The sequence below is a fragment of the Lithobates pipiens genome, unplaced genomic scaffold (genome assembly GCF_037356315.1).
Source record: "Lithobates pipiens isolate NorthernLeopardFrog02 unplaced genomic scaffold, aLitPip1_a1.2 Scaffold_16, whole genome shotgun sequence".
NCBI classification, from domain to species: Eukaryota; Metazoa; Chordata; class Amphibia; order Anura; family Ranidae; genus Lithobates; species Lithobates pipiens.
In genome coordinates this window covers 133570468-133592118 of record NW_027507748.1, presented here as the reverse complement: position 1 = coordinate 133592118, position 21651 = coordinate 133570468, and the positions used below count along the sequence as shown (strand labels likewise).

At 48.1% G+C, this 21651-nt stretch overlaps 1 protein-coding gene across 3 annotated transcripts in view; it reads right to left on the bottom strand.

Annotated features, from left to right (window-relative positions):
- Positions 1-21651, bottom strand: part of LOC143982076 (tapasin-related protein-like) — a 91118-nt gene that overhangs the window by 49523 nt on the left and 19944 nt on the right. The window contains exon 1 of one of the 3 annotated variants that reach the window (XM_077480472.1): positions 16134-16259. The exons of the other annotated variants lie outside the window; for them this stretch is intronic. Within the exon in view, the coding sequence (XP_077336598.1) occupies positions 16134-16185 (52 nt within the window). The 5' untranslated portion in view covers positions 16186-16259. Of the gene's footprint in view, positions 1-16133; positions 16260-21651 lie in introns of those variants that run through there. 3 annotated transcript variants of the gene reach the window in all.

Here is a 21651-nt window from a genome sequence, read left to right as displayed (position 1 = left end):
TCTCGGAGATGTCTCATCCTCTGCTCCCTCTGCGATGGCAAGATAAGGTCGGCAACCTTACCCTTGTACCGTGGATCAAGGAGAGTGGCCAGCCAGTAATGGTCCCTCTCCTTGATCCGAAGAATACGAGGATCCTTCCGCAGGCTTTGCAGGATCAGGGAGGCCATGCAGCGTAGGTTAGCTGAGGCATTCAGTCCGGAGTCCTCTGGGTCACTAAGGACAACATGATCCGCAGCTACCTCCTCCCAGCCACGTACAAGACCACGGGTTTCTTGGGACTGTAAATCATCCCTACAAGACTACTGCTGCTGCTGAGTGCCAGCCTCCACCTCCATGCTGACACAATCATCCTCCTCCTCCTCTTCCTGTGTGATGGGTGGCACAGCAGGAACACTGTCTGGATAAAGGGGGCCTTGAGAGGCAAGGAAGTCCTCCTCTTCCTGCCTCAAGTGCCCTGTCCATTATTTCACACAGTGTATGCTCCAAGAGGTGGACAAGAGGTACAGTGTCACTGATGCATGCACTGTCACTGCTCACCATCCTTGTGGCCTCCTTAAACGGTAACAGGACAGTGCATGCATCCCTGATCATGCCCCACTGGTGTGGTGAGAAAAAACCGAGCTCCCCTGACCCTGTCCTGGTGTCGTAGTCGCACAGGTACTCATTGATGGCCCTCTGCTGTGTGTGCAGCCGCTGCAGCATGGCCAACGTTGAGTTCCACCTGGTGGGCATGTCACATATAAGGCGGTTCTTGGGCAGGTTCAACTCCTTTTGGAGCTCAGCCAGCCGAGCACAGGCATTAAATGATCGGCGGAAATGCACACAGACTTTCCTGGCCTGCTTCAGGACATCCTGTAAGCCCGGGTACCTGCCCAAGAACCGCTGCACCACCAGGTTAAGGATGTGAGCTACACAGGGCACATGGGTCAGTTGTCCCTGTCGGAGGGCGGAGAGGAGGTTGGTGCCATTGTCGCAAACCACCATTCCTGGCTTAAGCTGGCGTGGCGTCAACCACCTCTCGGCCTGCCCCTGCAGAGCTGACAAAACATTCACCCCAGTGTGGCTCCTGTCCCCCAAACAAACCAGCGCAAGCACCGCATGGCATCGTTTTGCCTGCGTACTTGCGTAGCCCCTGGAACGCCTACGGAGCACCGCTGGTTCTGAGGACAGAGCACTGGAAGAGGCCATGGAGGAAGAAGAAGAGGAGGGGGTGGAGGAGAGAGGTGTGTCACAACCAATAGTAGCATTTTGGAGGCGTGGTGGAGGAACAACCTCCAACACTACTGCACCTTGTCCTGCATCCTTCCCAGCTGCCAGAAGAGTGACCCAATGGGCCGTGAAAGACAGGTAACGTCCCTGTCCATGCCTGCTGGACCATGAGTCAGCGGTAACATGCACCTTACCGCTGACCACTCTGTCCAGCGAGGCAAGGACATTGCCTTCCACATGCCGGTAGAGAGCCGGAATCGCCTTCCGTGAGAAAAAGTGGCGTTTGGGAACCTGCCACTGAGGAACCGCACATTGTACAAACTCACGGAAGGGGGCCGAGTCTACCAACTGAAAAGGCAGCAGTTGAAGTGCTAGCAATTTAGCCAAGCTAGCATTCAACCACTGGGCATGTGGATGGCTGGGAGTGAACTTCTTTCGCTGGTCCAGCAGCTGGGGCAGGGACATTTGCCTGCTATAATCGGACGTGGGTGTACTGCTAGCAGAGTGCCCGTAAGCACTTGGCTGTGACACACCTAATTCTACACCTTCATTCCTCTCAGAGCAGGTTTCAGAGAGGACTGAAGGTCTAGTGGAGTTGGAGATCCCAGCTAATGAGGAGCAAGGAGAGGTCCGCTTTGTTCTTTGGTGTGGGTCTTTGAGGTACGCTTGCCAACGAGCTGCATGGCAGGTCAACATATGTCTGGTCAAGCATGTGGTGCCCAAGCGGCTGATGTTTTGGCCACGCGAGATACGCTTGAGACATATGTTCCGAATAGCAGCGGTGCGATCTGATGCACTCGTCTCAAAAAAGGCCCACACCAAAGAACTTTTAGAATAACGCGCAGAGGCAGCGCCCTGCACAGGCAGAGCTCTGCGGTGTGATTCAGTCGGTGTGCTGCCCCTAAGCTGGCCCCCGGAGGGCATCCTGCCTCGTTGGACATGTGCCTCCTCCTCCTCTCTCCTACCAGTCACCCACGTGGAGTCAGTGCCCTCATCATCCCCTCCCTCTTCATTGCTGGAGCAAACCTGGCAGTATGCTGCAGCTTGTGGAACATGACTGCCAGATTGCTGTCCTTCTTGAGCATCCCCTCTCTCTGCATTCACGCTACTGCCTTCCTCTAGCTGAGTATCATCATCAGAGCCTACAAAACACTGGTCATCCTCCTGGAGCATGTACCCAACACTGTGCTCAAAGAGTTCAGGAGACTCCTCAGGAGGACGTGGTGGGTCTAGGGAAGGAGTCACTGATGATGACATTGAGAGGAGGGAAGACGATGCGTTGGCAGCTGCTTTGCTAGTACCCTGAGACTGGGTGAGAGAGGATGAGGAGGATGAAGGGGGCTTGGTCATCCACTCTACCAAGTCGTTGGCATGTTGCGGCTCAACATGACCAGCTGCCAAAAAGAAGGACAAGCGTGTCCCATGGCCACGTGCTGATGATGACGATGCACCGCATCCACGACCAGCACTGTTGTCTCTAGGCACAGAGCCTGCTTGCCCTCTTTTATCGGCTCGCGCCTGTCTGCCTCTCCTTGCTGGCCTTCCAGACATGGTAATGGCCTGAAGGGAGTTGGGAAAAACAGCAATTGGGTAGTGTGTATTGTGCTGGAGGCACACACAACTTCCAATAACTCCTGCAGATGGCAGATGGCTCAAATAGAGAAGAGCTATGTAGGTGGATATAGCGGTGTATACTGGGTTCAGAGCACGCAGACAGCACGCACAAGCTCCTACCGCTGACTGCAAGCTCTATTTAAAACAAGCAAGATAGTTTGCTATATAGGTGGATATAGCGGTGTGTACTGGGTTCAGAGCATGCAGACAGCACGCAAAAGCTCCTACCGCTGACTGCAAGCTCTATTTAAAACGAGCAAGATAGTTTGCTATATAGGTGGATATAGCGGTGTATACTGGGTTCAGAGCACGCAGACAGCACGCACAAGCTCCTACCGCTGACTGCAAGCTCTATTTAAAATGAGCAAGATAGTTTGCTATATAGGTGGATATAGCGGTGTGTACTGGGTTCAGAGCACGCAGACAGCACGCACAAGCTCCTACCGCTGACTGCAAGCTCTATTTAAAACAAGCAAGATAGTTTGCTATATAGGTGGATATAGCGGTGTGTACTGGGTTCAGAGCACGCAGACAGCACGCACAAGCTCCTACCGCTGACTGCAAGCTCTATTTAAAACAAGCAAGATAGTTTGCTATATAGGTGGATATAGCGGTGTGTACTTGGTTCAGAGCATGCAGACAGCACGCACAAGCTCCTACCGCTGACTGCAAGCTCTATTTAAAACGAGAAAGATAGTTTGCTATATAGGTGGATATAGCGGTGTGTACTGGGTTCAGAGCACGCAGACAGCACGCACAAGCTCCTACCGCTGACTGCAAGCTCTATTTAAAACGAGATAGATAGTTTGCTATATAGGTGGATATAGCGGTGTGTACTGGGTTCAGAGCACGCAGACAGCACGCAGAAGCTCCTACCGCTGACTGCAAGCTCTATTTAAAACGAGCAAGATAGTTTGCTATATAGGTGGATATAGCGGTGTGTACTGGGTTCAGAGCACGCAGACAGCACGCACAAGCTCCTAACACTGACTGCAAGCTCTATTATAAAAGATTGATATATCGCTAGCTATATAGGTGAATATAGCGGTGTATACTGCAGTCAGGGCAAGCAGACAACAACCACTACAGAAGAGCAAGAACGAAAAATCGGCTGATAATGATCGGTGTATACTGTGTTGAAGGTACACAGAACACCCACTAACTGCTTCAGACGCCAACACACTACACAAGGCCACCGCGCTGGCGGCCTTATATAGTGTGGGGCATGTACTACACAGCCTGAGCTATGATTGGCCATAGGCATCCTGCCTGTGGCCAATCATGGCTCTCCTCGCTGCCGGTGCTGTGATTGGCCAAGCATGCGGGGTCACAGTGCATGCTTGGCCAATCATGAGCTAGCAATGCACTGCGCCATCGCAGTGCATTGTGGGCCGTGAGCGCCACACGAATTTGGCGCGAACGTCCCATAACGTTCGGAATTCGCCGAACGGGTGAACAGCCGATGTTCGAGTCCAACATATGTTCGACTCGAACACGAAGCTCATCCCTATTCCTGTGTTAGAGGAGCATCTCCGTGGTCTGTTTCAAGTCCAGGAGGCTTTGCAACATGCTAATGATAGGTATAGACTCCATGCTGACCTCAGACGCCTGCCTGCGCCTTCCTACTAGGTTGGGGACAGGGTCTGGCTGTTATCTCGCAACCTCCGACTTTGTGTTCCGTCTCTGAAGTTCGCACCATAGTTTATTGAGCCTTTCTGTATTCTTTGCAGGATTAACCCAGTGGCTTACGCATTAGACCTTCCTTCTAATATGCATAACTCAAATGTATTTAATGTCTCCTTATTAAAACCTTTGATCTGCAACCGCTTTACCACCTCGGTGCCACGTCCTCACCCTGTTCAGGTTGAAGTACAGTCCATTGTTGACTTCTGTAAGTTCCGTGGGCGCATATAGTACCTGGTGCTTTGGAAAGGTTATGGTCCGGAGGAACGCTCTTGGGTCCCATCCTCGGACGTACATGCCCCTGTCCTCATCCGTGTTTTCCATAGACATTTTCCCCTCAAGCCCGGTGGTCCTCTGAGGGGGAGGGGTTATTGAGGAGGGGGCACTGTCAGGGCTGGGCCCAGCCCTTCCTTCTCTGAGCTGGCTGCTCAGCTGTCGGCTAATTGCCAGCTCCTCCTATCTCTCCACAGTGACTCACCTGTTGACAATTATGCTCATCGGTCCTGCCTACTTAAGCTGTCCAGTCCAGATGATCTCTGCCTTCACCTTGGTCACATCTTTTGAGACGCTCTCCTGTGTTCCTGTTAAAGACTTGCTTGGCTGACACTCCTTCTGGCTTCAGATTCTGCTGGTGTTCTCTGGCTCCCTAATGTTTTGGCTTGTCTGACTATCTGTTCCAGTTCCTGAACTCTGGCTATGTTTTGACTAAGTTTTCTCTGTTTATCTTTTTTTTATTATTATTAAACAAGTGTGAATTAACTGTATTTCTGTCTCAGTCTGATTCATGGTTTCTGACAGAGAGAGAATAGGAGGAGAATACAGGAAGAGCAAGAGAGTCTATCGAATAAGGAGAGGATGGATGAAATGCTTAGGTTATTACCCTTCTGAGAAGGTATTACATACCTACTCCAAGAGGAATACGTTGAACAAGGAGGATCCAATGAGGATCCTCCGAGGACAAGAGTGGAGGCAGCATTGACAGCCATCGGAGGTCACACAAGCAACAGAGTGTGATTGAACTAAGTCAAAATTTAGGCAGGAGGCCAAGCTAAGCCAAAACTAGGGAATATCTGTGGGCAACCTGTAAGAGATTATTAAGCAGTAGGGTTCAGGCTATGGGTAGGTAGTAGGATGCCTACAAGGCACCGTGGAGACTTATCCAGGGTGCAAGGTGTCAGAGAATCACCAGACTTCAACGTCGGCACTTCCCCGTGCACCTGCGGGGAAGAGCTGCACAACGACGCATGCATATGCGTCGTACGATACAATGTCGTACACGCATGTGCAAACCTATGCACACGGCTATGGGCCTTACCTGATTGGCCTGACAGTCCTATAAAAGGCATCAATGTGCTCTGTGTATTTGCTGGTTTGTCTCCTCAGCTCACCTGTGTTCCTGGTTCCTGTTTCCTGTTGACCACTTCTTTCGGAAGACCTGCTGCATACAAGTCACCTGCTGGCAACCCGTGCCTCTCCGTGCCCTGTACCCACTGTTCCACCCTCAGGGGTACTGTGCACCTAGCTGCAAGGGAAGCCGCTCTCAGCACTTCGGCTTTGGTGAGTACCTGACAGTACAAACCAGCCATGTCAGAAGCCGACAGAGCTGGCTCACCTCTTGAGGCTCTCTGCCAGCAGGTTGCAGCCCTCACTCAGGCAGTGCAGCGACTCCAGGATGGCTACTTTCAGATTGAAGGCCGGCTACAGCACCTGGCGATCTCTCCCAATCCATCGGATCCTTCGCCTTCTACAGCCAGCAGCTCTTCCGCTTCGCAGATTCAAGGCAGTGCTACCCCTGCAGTAGTCATGACCCTTCCGGAACCCAGGGTCCCTACTCCTGAGCGTTTTTCGGGCAACCGAAAGAAGTTTAGGGCGTTCAAAAACGCATGCCTCCTGTACCTGGCCCTGCAGCCCCGGACTTTCCACTCTGAATCAGTGAAGGTGGGGTTCATCATCTCCCTGCTTTCCGATGAACCACAGTCCTGGGCCCATAACCTCCTGGAGCAGAAGAGCTCCCTTCTCGATTCCGTAGAGACCTTTTTTGTAGCCATGTCACAATTGTATGATGACCCTCAACGCACCGCTACGGCCGAAGCCATCCTGCACTCCCTAACCCAGGGAAAAAGACCAGTAGAGGACTATATTGTAGAGTTTCGCAAATGCTCTGGGGACACTGACTGGAACGAGGCTGCCCTTAAATATCAATTTCGCCTAGGCCTCTCTGAGACCCTAAAGGACGAACTGGCTCGGGTTGATACCCCTGCATCTTTAGAAGACCTGGTCCAGTTGGCTACCAAGCTTGACCGACGTTTACGGGAGCGTCGCTCTGAGCGCTTTCAATCATCTAAACCCACGTGGATGCTACCCCGGGTACCCCCCTTGCCTATACCTGCTCCAGTCCCTTCCTCCTCTGCTGACAGTGAACCCATGCAGCTGGGCCTAGTCCGGGCTCCACTCACCCCTGATGAGAGACTCCGTCGGCGTCAAGCCAATCTTTGTCTGTACTGTGGTGAATCGGGTCATTTCCTGCGCAGCTGTCCTGTAAGGCCCAGTAAGTGCCGACCTCATGCTGCGGTGAATTCTCAAATTTCAGGTTTCACCCAATCTCATCTTGTCCTCCCGATTTCATTACAGGTGGCGGAAGAGGAGGTTCGGCTGGGAGCCATCATTGACTCAGGAGCCTGCAGTTGTTTCATGGACTTAACTTTAGCTCGGAAACTGCACATCCCTCTCTGCACTAAGAAACAACATCTTCAAATCCACCTGGCTGACGGCTCCCTACCCTGCTCTGGTCCCGTGACCCAAGAAACGGTACCAATCTTAACATCCACTGATTCTGGCCATCGTGAATTTCTTCGCTTCGACATTATCCATTCTCCGATGTTTCCGATCATCCTCGGGTTTCCTTGGTTACAAGCCCACGACCCACTGATTAAATGGAATAAGAAGGAAGTACGCTTTTCTTCTCCCTACTGTTCACAGCACTGTCTCCTGCCAACCTCCCACAAGTCCACCTCTTGCTTGACAATACAGACTAGTCCTGATAATCTCCCGCATGTTCCCTCAGCTTATCATGACTTTTTGGACATTTTTGACAAAAAGAAAGCTGATACTCTGCCGCCCCATCGGCCCTATGACTGCCCGATTGATCTGCTACCCGGTTCCGAAATACCATTCGGGCGGATCTTCCCATTATCGGAAACTGAATTGGAAGCTCTGCGCTCTTACATTGATGAAAACCTAGAAAAAGGATTTATCTGACCATCCTCTTCTCCAGCTGGCGCAGGCATCTTTTTCGTTGAGAAAAAGGATGGTTCACTCAGGCCCTGTGTGGACTACAGGGAACTTAATAAAATTACTATTAAGAATCGGTATCCGCTTCCCCTCATCCCTGAACTCTTCCAACGCCTAAGAACTGCTAAGGTATTCACTAAACTAGACCTGCGGGGAGCATATAATTTAGTCCGAATCCGCAATGGAGATGAGTGGAAAACGGCTTTCAGGTCTAGATTCGGACACTTTGAATACCTAGTGATGCCCTTCGGGCTCTGCAATGCCCCGGCCACATTCCAACACCTCGTCAACAATATATTCCGTGAGTATCTAGACAACTTTGTAATTGTGTATCTTGACGATATTTTGATTTTCTCCAACTCACTAGAAACACACCGAACACACGTCAGGAAGGTCCTCCTCATCCTCAGAGAGCACGGGCTCTACCTAAAAGGAGAGAAAATGTGAGTTTGAAAGAGACACTATCCAATTCCTCGGGTTCATCATCACCACAGGGGGAATATCAATGGACCCACAGAAGGTCAAAGCTATCCAAGAATGGCCAGCACCCACAGACAAGAGATCTGTTCAGCAATTTGTTGGCTTCGCCAACTTTTATCGCAGGTTTATTCAGGGATTCTCCACGATCATTTCCCCTATTACTCAACTAACCCGTCAGCAAGTTAAATTCCAGTGGTCTCAGCAAGCTCAGGAAGCTTTTGATGAACTAAAGAGACTTTTCACATCAGCACCTATCCCCCGGCATCCCGACCCAAGTCTTTCTTATGTATTGGAGGTAGACGCCTCCGAATCCGCAGCAGGGGCGATTCTTTCCCAAAGGAGTGGCCCGAAGGCTCTCCTTCACCCAGTCGCCTTCGCCTCCCGGAAACTCAGTCCTCCAGAGAGGAATTACGATGTCGGGGACCGAGAACTTCTTGCTATAAAATTCGCCCTGGAGGAGTGGAGGTATCTATTGGAGGGTGCGTCTCAACCCATCATGATCTTCACAGACCACAGGAACCTGGAGTACCTTAGAGCTGCCAAACGCCTCAGACCCCGACAAGCACGCTGGGCCCTCTTTTTCTCCAGGTTTAATTTCCACATCACCTACCGCCCCGGTTCCAAAAATGGAAAAGCGGACGCACTCTCCCGAATGTTTCCAGAAGCAGAAGAGCCATCTGAACCTGCAACTATTCTGTCTCCACACAACTTTCTCCAAATCATTCAGCCAGACTTAGAATCAGCCATTAAACAAGCCACCGGTCAAATTTCCGAAACTACAGCATCCTCCCTAGAAAAGAAACAAGGTTTACTATGGGCACACAACAAGATATTCATTCCTCCCTCTGTAAGGCTCCGGATTTTGCAGACCTTTCACGATCATAAGATGGCAGGACATTTTGGGGTCCAGAAGACTGCTGATCTGATCTATCGTTCTTTCTGGTGGCCGGGTTGGAGGAAGGATTGCAGGAACTATGTCCAGTCTTGTATTACCTGCCAACGAAATAAGGGGGCTAACACCAAAGCATGGGGACTTTTGAGATCCTTACCTGTTCCCGAACGTCCCTGGAGAGAGATCTCTATGGATTTTATTGTGGATCTACCATCCTCAGAAAAGTCTACCACGATCCTAGTAGTGGTAGATCGCCTCTCGAAGATGGCACACTTCCTACCTATGTGTGGCACTCCCTCTGCTGCGGCTACAGCAAATATTTTCATCAAGGAAGTTGTGAGGCTACATGGTGTCCCCTCCAATATCGTGTCTGATAGGGGAATTCAATTCACCTCCAAATTTTGGAAGAATCTCTGCAAGGCACTGGAGATCAAGACCTCTCTATCTTCCGCATACCATCCGCAAAGCAACGGGCAAACAGAAAGGACAAATCAAACGTTAGAGCAATACCTCCGTTGCTTTTGCTCCTGCTCCCAAGACGATTGGTCTTCTCTCCTGCCCTGCGCGGAATTTGCCTATAATAACTCTGTACATTCCGCTACCAACCAAACTCCATTTTGGGCGAACTATGGCTACCACCCTTCTTTCTTGCCAGATTCCGTCCCTGAAGTCTCCGCTCCTGCAGTCCAAGAACGGGTAAAGTCGATTCAGGACAATTTCCTACAGATTCAGGAGGCCATGAAGAAGGCTCAAAGAGACTATGAGGTGTACTATAATAGAGGAAGAAGGAGTTGCCCAAGTTTCAAGATCGGGGATAAGGTTTGGTTATCTTCTGCCAACCTGAGATTGCCATACCCGTCTCGGAAGCTCGGTCCCAAGTTCATTGGCCCCTTTGAAATCAAAAGGGTGGTAAACCCAGTAGCTTTTGAACTGGCGCTACCTAGTTCATACAAAATTCACCCGGTGTTCCATGCATCCTTTTTAAAGCCAGTGATTCCAAGCTCCTTCACCGGAAGACAAGTGGCACCACCTCCACCCGTCAAAGTCGAAGGTGAGGAAGAATTCGAGGTGGAAGCCATAATGGACTGTCGAAGAAGGGGAAGACAGACCCAATACCTGGTAAAATGGAAAGGGTATCCCCCTGAAGACAGTTCGTGGGAACCCTCCAGTAACATCCACGCTCCTCGCCTGATACGGGAGTTCTACCGGAGACACCCCAAGCTACCAGCCAGATTGGGCATCCGGAGGCTGCCCCTTGGGGGGGGGGGCACTGTCAGAGAATCACCAGACTTCAACGTCGGCACTTCCCCGTGCACCTGCGGGGAAGAGCTGCACAACGACGCATGCATATGCGTCGTACGATACAATGTCGTACACGCATGTGCAAACCTATGCACACGGCTATGGGCCTTACCTGATTGGCCTGACAGTCCTATAAAAGGCATCAATGTGCTCTGTGTATTTGCTGGTTTGTCTCCTCAGCTGACCTGTGTTCCTGTTTCCTGTTTCCTGTTGACCACTTCCTGTTGTGACCCGGCTTGTTTGAAGACCACTCTGATTCTCTCCTGATCTGACCTCTGGCTTGTTTAAACTGACTTTCTGCACTTAGCCTTGCTGGCTCACGGACTGATACCTGTGCTTGACCCTCGGCCTGCCTCTGGAATATCCTTTATCTCACGGACTGTACCTGTGTTTGACCATCGGCCTGTCTCTGGAATATCCTCTGTCTCACGGACTGTACCTGTGTTTGACCCTCGGCCTTCACTCCAGGTGTTGGAACCCCTGGCAGGCGTTTACTTCTACCAGTTCCAAGATCTTCTGCACGGGCATCTCTTCCTTCGGAAGACCTGCTGCATACAAGTCACCTGCTGGCAACCCGTGCCTCTCCGTGCCCTGTACCCACTGTTCCACCCTCAGGGGTACTGTGCACCCAGCTGCAAGGGAAGCCGCTCTCAGCACTTCGGCTTTGGTGAGTACCTGACACAAGGTTCACAAAAAAGGGGTGAATACCAGTGTCCCTGAGGCCTGATGTTGTGAAAAACTAGGGACAATAAGGTGTGGAGGGAGGGGCTGTGAATTAGAAGATGAAGGGGAGAAGGAGCCACAATGTGGTGCATGTAAGTGCAACCTGCCCCAGTCTGTACGCTCAGCCCCTACCCTGTCCACCTTTAAGAGTTCCCTGAAAACTCATTTATTCAGGGAAGCCTATCCCACACCCACCTAACTGTCCCCGAGCCGCCCCCATCAAATCATTCTCTGCAGCTATTACCTTTTGTACCACCACTCCCTCCCTTTAGAATGTAAGCTCTATGAGCAGGGCCCTCCTGTACCTTTTGTATTGTACTATAATTGTGTTGTCTCCCCTATACATTGTAAAGCACTGCGTAAACTGTGGGTGCTATATAAATGGTTAAAAATAATAATAATGTAAGTAATGCAGGGATAAACCCAGCGATGTGCGGTGGCCAGCTCCAAAGTAAATTGGAGTGGAATGTCACCTAGGTAGGTCGAAAAGGTGATGCCTGGTTCAAGCAATATGTCTGCTTTGCCAGGTGTACAATAAGATGTAAGCCGTATCATTTAGTACCCGGCAAAACCTCGTACTTATGCCCATATTATTTAATGAACTTTCAAAATGTATGAGTTCTCTGAGAAAAAATGGTTTCAGAAATAGAAAGGGTTGGGTGGGGAAGCCTAATGTGGCCAGGGAGGCAAGGCAGAAATAATGAGGTATCTGCGAGAAATAATATAACATTTTCAAATGGAGCCTGCTTCAATATAGAATGGCCTCAGTTATCGTTAAAACAACATACCACTCTGAGAACTAGGTGATCACCACTCACCATAATGAAGAGCAGTGAGACCAGGCCTGGGGCCCATTTTAGGAGAAAACAAATAGATGTCCCATCAGTCAAGAAAGGAGCATAATTTCCAACTAGTGAGGCAATAACCCTAATAAACAGAGGAATGAAAGAGAACACGATCAAAGGTGAGTTCACCCAGGGGGAAGGAGGAATCCAGGTAGGTAAGTGCTGGCATCATTTCATTCAGATGGAGAGAGTGTTGGGGACACGAACCTGCTATGCTTGGAGGATCCACGATGTCCTGCTGCGGATATGGGTGCTTTCTGAGGAGAGCAGGATGCGGATTGTCGTCATTGACGCTGTTCAGCCGAGGGGCAGTGGTGAGGCCAGATGCAGATTTTGAAGCAAGGATTGAAGTTCTTCTGAAGTTCTGCAGGAGAATATGCGGCCTTAGTGGGTGAAGCAAAGGGTGAAAGGAAACCCCCATGTATAGGTTATGTGATGCCACTGTAGGACCAGCAGGTGTGTCATGAGTGCATATCTGGTATTCATGGTCTTGAAAAGAGAGAGATTCACTCTGTCGTGCGGCAGTGAGCAGTTGCTCCTTAATGCGATAAAAATGCAGCGACATACGGAGGCCTATCTGGCTTGCGCTGGGTGAGAGCTCTATGTATCCGATCCATTTCAAGTCACTCAATGGGGATGGAAGGTGATGGCTCCAGAAATAAGGCAGTATTTGTGGATTGCAGCATCACCACTGACTCAGAAATCCCCCAGATACGGAGGTTGGAGCGGCGAGCTCTATTTTCATAATCTTCCAGTTGCGATTGTAACGCAAGGGTCTCCTCACAGAGGGCTTCCAGCTCATTTGAATGGTTGCCGAGAAGGGCCTCGAGTTCATCGACATCATGTTCCAGATTAGAAGTGCACTGACCCAATTCCTGGGTCTCCTTTGTGAGGTGATCAGTTATTTGGTCGTGTGGGGAAGGACCTCCCGAATATTTTTGCTTTTAATCTTGTGCTTGGAACCCCCAGTTACCATCGTGCCCATGCCAGGATGGGCCGTGGGTCCTTACAAGGCGTCAGGAGCTGACAGAGCAGCTTGGCAGGTGCTGTAGGCAGCTGTGTAAACCTCTGTGGAGCGTAGTGTTATTCAGGCATGGACCAGCCTGGAAGGCTTCAGGCATGCTCCTTCCAGCTTCCAGATTTTTTATCAAAGCTTATTTGAACAAGCTAAAATTAGAAGCTGATCGGCTACAGTGCAGATTTTGCACTCTTCAGGTTTAGTAAATCAACCCCCTGGACACTTATAATTGCACTACCTAATTACCTACCTAAAACACTAACCCTGAGCTTTGATCATGACTGTGGCACTGATCTTGACAATATTCAAGATCATGTCTTGACCTGGATCTTTATTTTTTTTTATAGACCTTAGATATGTGATGTGGTACCCAGCAAATGCAGTGGAGGAATAGTGCAACAGATACAGAGCAAACAGACAGGTAAGTGGAGTCAATTTGAGAAACCCCCAATATAGGTATGTTTTGTTTCAACATTCACACAGCATACCTAAAAAACAAAAAAAAAAAAAACATTTTGGTTTGTACATAGAACTCTATAGGAATCTTACATTGTTTAGAATAGCTGGCAATGTGCAATTAGGGAACAGATTTGTTTAAAATTAATTACACAAGCCTTGAGATCTTTAACCCTTTGTTGGAACAGTCAATGTGCACATCTTGTTTACAACTGATAATGAAATCTGCCAGCACAGTACAGACAGGGTTAAATATAGTAGTAACCGTAATATCACAGTACCCTCCATAACATTACATAGAAGAGAAAAACTCCAAAGGATTTGTAAGCAAGTAAAAAGGTATGCAGCAATTTTTAAACATATTTTTCTAGTTATGTGAATGGGAACACATAAGTAGGTACTATCCTAATTTAGCTGCAAAAGTGGAAATACACTTTAACCCCTTCCCAACCAGCTGCTGCAGTTACTGTGACAGGTTGGCTCCCCTGCGCCCCCTGCACTCCCCTGCGCCCCCTTGCGCCTGCAGCGTGTCCCCGGAGCCGATACATGTGCCCGGCAGGCATGATGACTGCCAAGCACCCATGATAGCTCGCCACAGAGCGAGAACCGGGATCTGTGTGTGTAAACACAAAAATCCCAGTTCTCTCAGGGGAGAGGAGACAGATCGTATGCACCTACTAAGTAGGAACACTGATTGGTCTCCTCCCCTAGTCAGTCCCACCCCCCCACAGTTAGAAGACACCTAGGGAACACAGTTAACTGCTTGATCGCCCCCTAGTGTTAACACCTTCCCTCCAGTGACATTTATACAGTAATCAGTGGCTATTTTTAGCTCTGATCGCTGTATAAATGTTACTGGTCCCAAAAAAGTGTCAAAAGTGTCTGATCTGTCCGTCGCAGTCACAATAAAAATCTCTGATCACCGCCATTACTAGTAAAAAAAAAAAAAAATGCTATAAATCTATCCCCTATTTTGTAGACGCTATAACATTTGCACAAACCAATAATAATACGCTTAATATACGCTTATTGCGATTTTTTTTTTTTACCAAAAATATGTAGAAGAATAGATATTGGCCTAAACTAATGAAGAAATTTGTTTTTCTATTCATTTTTATGAGCATATTTATTATAGCAAAATGAAAAAAATATTGTTTTTTTTTCAAAATTGTCGTTCTTTTTTTGTTTATAGCGCAAAAAAATTTGTTTTGGTACAATGTTGCACGACCATGCAATTGTCAGCTAAAGTGATGCAGTGCCGAATTGTAAAAAAAATGCTCTGGCCAGGAAGGGGGTAAATCCTTCCGGGCTGAAGTGATTAAACAAAAATTGTTCGTTATTTTCCTACGACAAAAATGTGGGAGTTTGTCCGAATGGTACAATTGTTCCTTGGACAAAAATGTTCTCCCGATTTTTTTTTATAGTGTGCACGAGCCTTATTAACCGGTTCCCGACCAGCGCACAACGATGTACGTCGACAGAATGGCACGGGCAGGCATATTGGCGTACAGGTACGTCCAATCTTCAATGCCGCCCTGCCATCGGGAGTGCGCCGCCGGCGGCGCGCTCCCGCGCTGGTCGGGACCCCCGTGAGTCCGGTCGCGGGACCTGCGGACTCGATCGCCGCGGGCATACCCGCGATCGTCTCACGGGACGGCTGAATGGAGGAAATGCCGTGTAAACAGCATTTCTCAATTCTGCCTAGCAACTAGTGACGCTGATCTCTGCTCCATGTGATTGGAGCAGAGATCAGTGTTCACTAAATGAAAGCCCAACCCCCCCACAGTTAGTAACACACCCCTAGGAACACTTAACCCCTACACTGCCACCCACTGGTTAACCCCTTCACTGCCAGTGTCATTTACACAGGAATCACTGCATTTATTTAGCAGTGATTACTGTATAAATGACAATGGTCCCAAAAATGTGTCAAAAATGTCCGATGGGTCCCCCACAATGTCGCAGTCACAATAAAAATCGCTGATCGCCGCCATTACTAGTAAAAAAAAAAATAATAAAAAATTATTAATAAAAATGCTATAAAGCTATCCCTATTTTGTAAATGCTATAACTTTTGCGCAAACCAATCAATAATCGCTTATTGCGATTTTTTTTTATTTTTTTTTTTACCAAAAATATGTAGAAGAATACGTATCGGCCTAAACTGAGGGGGATATTTATTATAACAAAAAGTAAAAAATAATGTTTTTTTTTCAAAATTGTCGCTCTATTTTTGTTTAAAGCGCAAAAAATAAAAACCGCAGGGGTGATCAAATACCACCAAAAGAAAGCTCTATTTGTGGGAAAAAAAGGACGTCAATTTTGTTTGGGAGCCACGTCGCACGACCGCGCAATTGTCAGCGACGCAGTGCCGAATCGCAAAATGTGGTCTGGTGTTTGACCAGCAAAATGGTCCGGTCTGTAAGTGGTTAATCAACACCTGTGTACTGATTGGTGATCAAACAAAGGATTCCGGTGCTGCAAGGCAAGTGTGCCATGTACTGAGCTGATTGATAAAAATGTTCTACATATATTTCTGCAGGCACTTCAGTCTGGCCAGCTGTTATCATTGCACATGTGAGTCCTCTATACGGCCACCTATTGTGACACAGCTACTTACCTGATGTTAGAAGCACACAAAGAAGAATAGTTAGAGTTAGCTTGCTCCGCATTATAGTGCCTTAAAATGCTGCCTCAGTCCTTCATTCACTAAGTCACTTTTACTTTCGTTTCTTTGCTTTGAAAGCAGCAAGGAGGGGCATGTCACCGCCATAGGAAGTTTAACTGCAAACATACTGCCAAAGTACTGTATGTTCATAAAAAAATCTGTGCTAAGGTCACTACAAGCTATTTAACCCCTCAAATTACAACCTAGTCCAATTTTTATGGTCCGAACATTGCACCACTTTACATTTTTATTATTCCTTATATCCAATTTAACCAAGATTGTTTTCTAAGTAATGACAAGCTTGTCTTCTGCTGCAATATTTATTACATGCAAAGAAAAAATAATTATATTAAAAATAAAATAAATCATTATTTATTTAGATGCAGAATTAAGGCACTCACTAGAATTTACAAGAGACACATTAACTAATGCCTCATACACACGATCAGATAATCACACGACTTATCATTCGCATTTTGTTGCATAATACTAACACAGACATCCCAACCCCTCCAAAAACTCAATTCAGGAGGAGATGCGCCGATTAATTTACCAATTAAAGTTTGACGTTGTTGACATACATAGGCATTCTGTGTCTCTTATTTTTCTGTTTTACTAGTAAGGCTGCTTTCACACTGAGGCGCTTTACAGGAATTATAGAGCTAAAAATAGTGCCTGTAAAGAGCCTCTCCTGTCACTCCAGTGGGAAGGCCCGAGGGCTTTCACAGTGGAGCGGTTCATTTGCAGGACAGTAAAAAAAAGTCCATCTTTGCAGTGCTGTAGGAGCGCCCCTGCCTATTGAAATCAATGGGCAGCCCTGGCAAATCACCGCCAAACCACCAGCAAAGTGTTGCTGCTTTTTCGGCCGCTAGCAGGGCCGAATAAAATTATGTTAAACCACCGCTAGTGGCCGAATAAAATGATGTTAAACCACCGCTAAAAATAGCGGCGCTTTACCGCCGACGCCCATAATGCCTCAGCGTGAAAGCACACTAAATGTTTTTTTAATGAGTACTGTCTGCATCAGAGAGAAGGGAGAGTGTAAAACTAAGGGCTGGAACATGGAAATGTCAAGTTAAATTTGCAATAAAATGTATAATTTCATATTATGGCAAGTTCTCCTGCCATATCCCCAGCAATCAGCTCTTCACAGAGGAATCCGCTAGGACTGCTATTGTAATATCAAATACTTTAACCACTACAATACTGGGCACTTTCGCCCCCTTCCTTTCGCCCCCTTCCTCCCCAGACCAATTTTCAGCTTTCAGCGCTCTCGCACTTTCAATGACAATTGCGCGGTCATGCTACGCTGTACCCAAATGACATTTTTATCATTTTGTTTGCACAAATAGAGCTTTATTTTGGTGGTATTTATTCACGACTCGGTTTTTTTATTTTTTACGATATAAGCGAAAAAGAGCAGAAATTTGGAAAAAAAATATATATTTTCTTCTTTCTATTTTAAGGCCCCTTTCACACGTAGGCAGTTTTCAGGCGTTACAGCGCTAAAAATTGCGCCTGTGTAGCGCTTGAAAAAACCGGCCCCTTTCACTCCAGTGTGAAAGCCGGAGGGCTTTCATACTGGAGCGGTGCACTGGCAGGACGGTGAAAAAAGTCCTGCTAGCCGCATCTTTGGAGCGGTGTATTCACTGCACCTAAACCGCTCCTACCCAAATCAATGGGGCAGCGTGGCTATACTGCCGGAAAAGCGCCGCTGCAGCGGCGCTTTGCGTGTGGTTTGAACCCTTTTTCGGCCGCTAGCGGGGTGGTTTTAAAACTACGGTGAAGCGCCGCTAAAAATATTGGCGCTTTACCGCCGACACCCGCACCGCCCCAGTGTGAATTTTGTCATAAATTTAAACCAAAATGTATTCTGCTACATGTTTTTGGTAAAAAAAATTCTGTTAAGTGTATAATAATTGGTTTGTGTGATCACGGACATATGTACGCAAATGATCATGTACAGATGTGCGCAGGTGATCACGGACATATGTGTGCAGATAATCACTGGGACACGTTTGGGGACATGTGTGTTTTGGGGACATGTGTGTTTTACACTAGACTGGTGATCAGTGCGTAAAGAGCTGTAAAAAACTGCTCATACTCACTGATCACCAGCCGGGTGCAGCGTTCTGCTCTCCTCTCCTCAGTGACGACTTCCGTGTGAGGAGAGCGATTGCCTAGCAACCGGCTGTTTGTTTACATCACATGATGGCCGTGATTGGACACAGCCGTCATGTGATCAGGAGGGCCAATCACAGAGCCATCCTTCCGATCCGAGATGCGCTGTGTCCAGGTGACACGAGCACATCGGAATTGCGTGTGTGCGGGCACACGCGTGCGCGATCCCCCTCCTTCTGAAGGACGTTCCTGAACGTCCAGTCAGAAGGAGAGAGCTCCCACCCGGCCAATGTATATATACATTGGCCGGGTGGGAAGTAGATAAAGACTTTTGGCACAATCTACTGAAAACTTCTATTTGCAATATACATTAGCAAACAGTGGCATACCTTGAGGTGTAGGACATGAAGAAAAGTCAGCCTCGGGTAGAGCAAACTGGGAATGCTCCAAAATCACATTCCAATTCACCTGCATATACAAGCAGCACCCAGTGGCAGGAAGGGAGAAATGCACGTCTAGAGGGAAGCCAGGCCTACACCCAGCCCTGATCTCAGATTCTGGGACACAGGCTGGGACTGAGCAATGGTGGAACAGAGGCCAAAAAATGACTATCCCGGGCAATCCGTGGCAGTTGGCCTTTCATGACCAGGCCATTTTTTGCAATGCGCCACTGCGTTACTGTCACCACTTAAGTACCAAGCCTATTTTTTACTCTTGGTGATTAGGGATGAGCTCAGGCGTGTTCGCATGGAACACGTGCAGAGCCCGCCAGGAAGTGAGCGCAGCGCTGCGCTAATCACAGGCACTGAGACATTGCCCAATCTCTGCAGCCACGCATCGGGGCAATGTCTCACTGCCTGTGATTAGCGCAGCGCTGCGCTCACTTCCTGGCGGGCTCTGCACGTGTTCAATGCAAACACGCCTGAGCTCATCCCTATTGGTGATTACAAGTTAAAATCTTTTTGTTTTGCTAGATTACTTAGAACCCCCAAATGTTAATATATATATATATATATATATATATTGTAAGGGATCTTCCCGGGGTAGGGTGTGTTTGGACACAGTTCACAGCAGACTTGGAATTTGATAAAGCAGATCTTGGCGTTTATTCGTGGTACAAACAGTCCAGCAAACAAAATATACAGCAACACCGTGCTTTCTAAGTACAACAAAAATAAAAGTCCTAGCCCGGCTGGGCGCTTACTAACAGGTTCTGCTCACCTATCTGACACTTACAAACACAGCGTCTTTCGCCTGGATATCGCAGGGTGAGTTTTAGCTCCAGCAGTGGCTGTGCTTGCAGCTTCCTTCAACACACAGATTGTTCATTCCCTGGCTGAGAAGCAATCACCTGCAGACCCTACAGAGCCTTTAGCTTCCCAGGCTAATTAGGATCCAAGCTCACCTGATCCCAAACCCAGAACTGGATCGGGGGATGTGGAATGACAGGTCCCTCTACCAAACCTACCTGCCATTCCATATAAACCCAGGCCCGGCAAAATTAAATAACAACTCAGCAGCATATCGCTGCTGAGAAACTGATCCATCCTGGATTTACCATCTCACACTGTGTAGCAACCTAGGTGAGATGTACACCCCCTCGATCACTTCTCCAGTGACATGTCTACATATCCCCCCCCTCTTTTTCAGACCGGAGGGCTGAGCCTTTTGTCCCCACAGACAACTTACCCTTGACAATGCGTCAGCATTTGCCTGTAATTTCCCTGGCCTGTGTTCCACAGTGAAATTAAAGTTTTGTAGGGAGAGAAACCATCTAGTCACTCTTGCATTTCTCTCCTTGTTTAACTTCATCCATGTTAGGGGGGCATGGTCTGTCACCAACTTGAATTTCCTGCCTAGCAAGTAATACTTTAAAGATTCTAGGGCCCACTTCACTGCCAAACATTCTCGCTCCACAATGGCATAATTTTTCTCGGCCGGGGTTAGTTTTCTACTCAAGTACGTCACCGGATGCTCCTCACCATTCACTACTTGTGAGAGTAGTGCACCTAAGCCTGTGCTAGAGGCATCTGTCTGGACCAGAAATTCTCGCCTGAAATCGGGGGTGACTAACACAGGTGGTTGGCACAAGGCAGACTTAAGGCTTTGGAAAGCCTCCTCGGCCTCTGGGGTCCACGTGACCATTGCTGTCTTTCCGCCCTTTGTCAAGTCAGTTAGCGGAGCAGCAACTGAGGCAAAGTTCGGCACAAATCTACGGTAATAACCCGTAATACCCAGGAAAGCTCTAACCTGTTTCCTTGTCAGGGGTCTAGGCCAATTCTGTATTGCCTCAATTACCCCCAGAGCAAGCATACGTTTTACCTCGGCAGATACGGCTTCCCTACGTGCCTCGGGTATCCTATAGGGCTTAAGGTTTACTCTGCTTCTAGGCTCAGTTTCAATGTGATGATGGATGAGGTGTGTACGCCCTGGGAGGTCAGAGAACTTGTTTTTGTTTTTCTGTAAAAATTCCTGAGCCTCCTGTTTCTGTGACACTGATAGAGTATCACCTACCTTGACTGGAGGGATTGGTTGTGACAAATTATTAACAGTATTTGTCGCCCCCAAGGATTCCCTGTCTTTCCAGGGCTTGATCAAGTTTATGTGATAAACTTGGAAAGGCTTCCTTCTACCTGGTTGGTGCACCTTGTAGTTCACCTCACTGATCTTTTCAACAATTTCATAAGGACCTTGCCACTTCGCTAAGAATTTACTCTCAACAGTGGGGACTAGTATAAGGACCCTATCGCCTGGGTTGAATGTCCTGATTCTTGCGGACCGGTTGTAAATTCTACTTTGGGCCTCTTGAGCTCTCTGGAGGTGTTCCCTTACCAGGGGCATTACAGTGGCTATACGGTCCTGCATTTGTGCTACATGCTCAATAACACTCTTGTATGGGGTGGACTCATTCTCCCATGTCTCTTTTGCAATGTCTAGTAGACCCCTAGGGTGATGACCATAGACCAACTCGAATGGTGAGAACCCTGTGGACGCTTGGGGCACCTCCCTAATAGCAAACATGAGGTAGGGTAATAAATGATCCCAGTCACGACCATCTTTTGCCACCACTTTCTTCAACATATGTTTCAAAGTTTTATTAAATCTCTCCACCAATCCGTCCGTCTGGGGGTGGTACACAGAGGTACGGATGTGTGAGATTTTAAATAGTCTGCATAATTCCTTCATTACTTTCGACATAAATGGCGTACCTTGGTCAGTTAGGATTTCTTTGGGGATCCCAGTCCTAGAGAACATATAAAACAACTCACGTGCAATTGTTTTAGATGCAGTGTTTCTTAAGGGTACAGCCTCAGGATAGCGGGTCGCATAATCCAGGACTACCAAAATA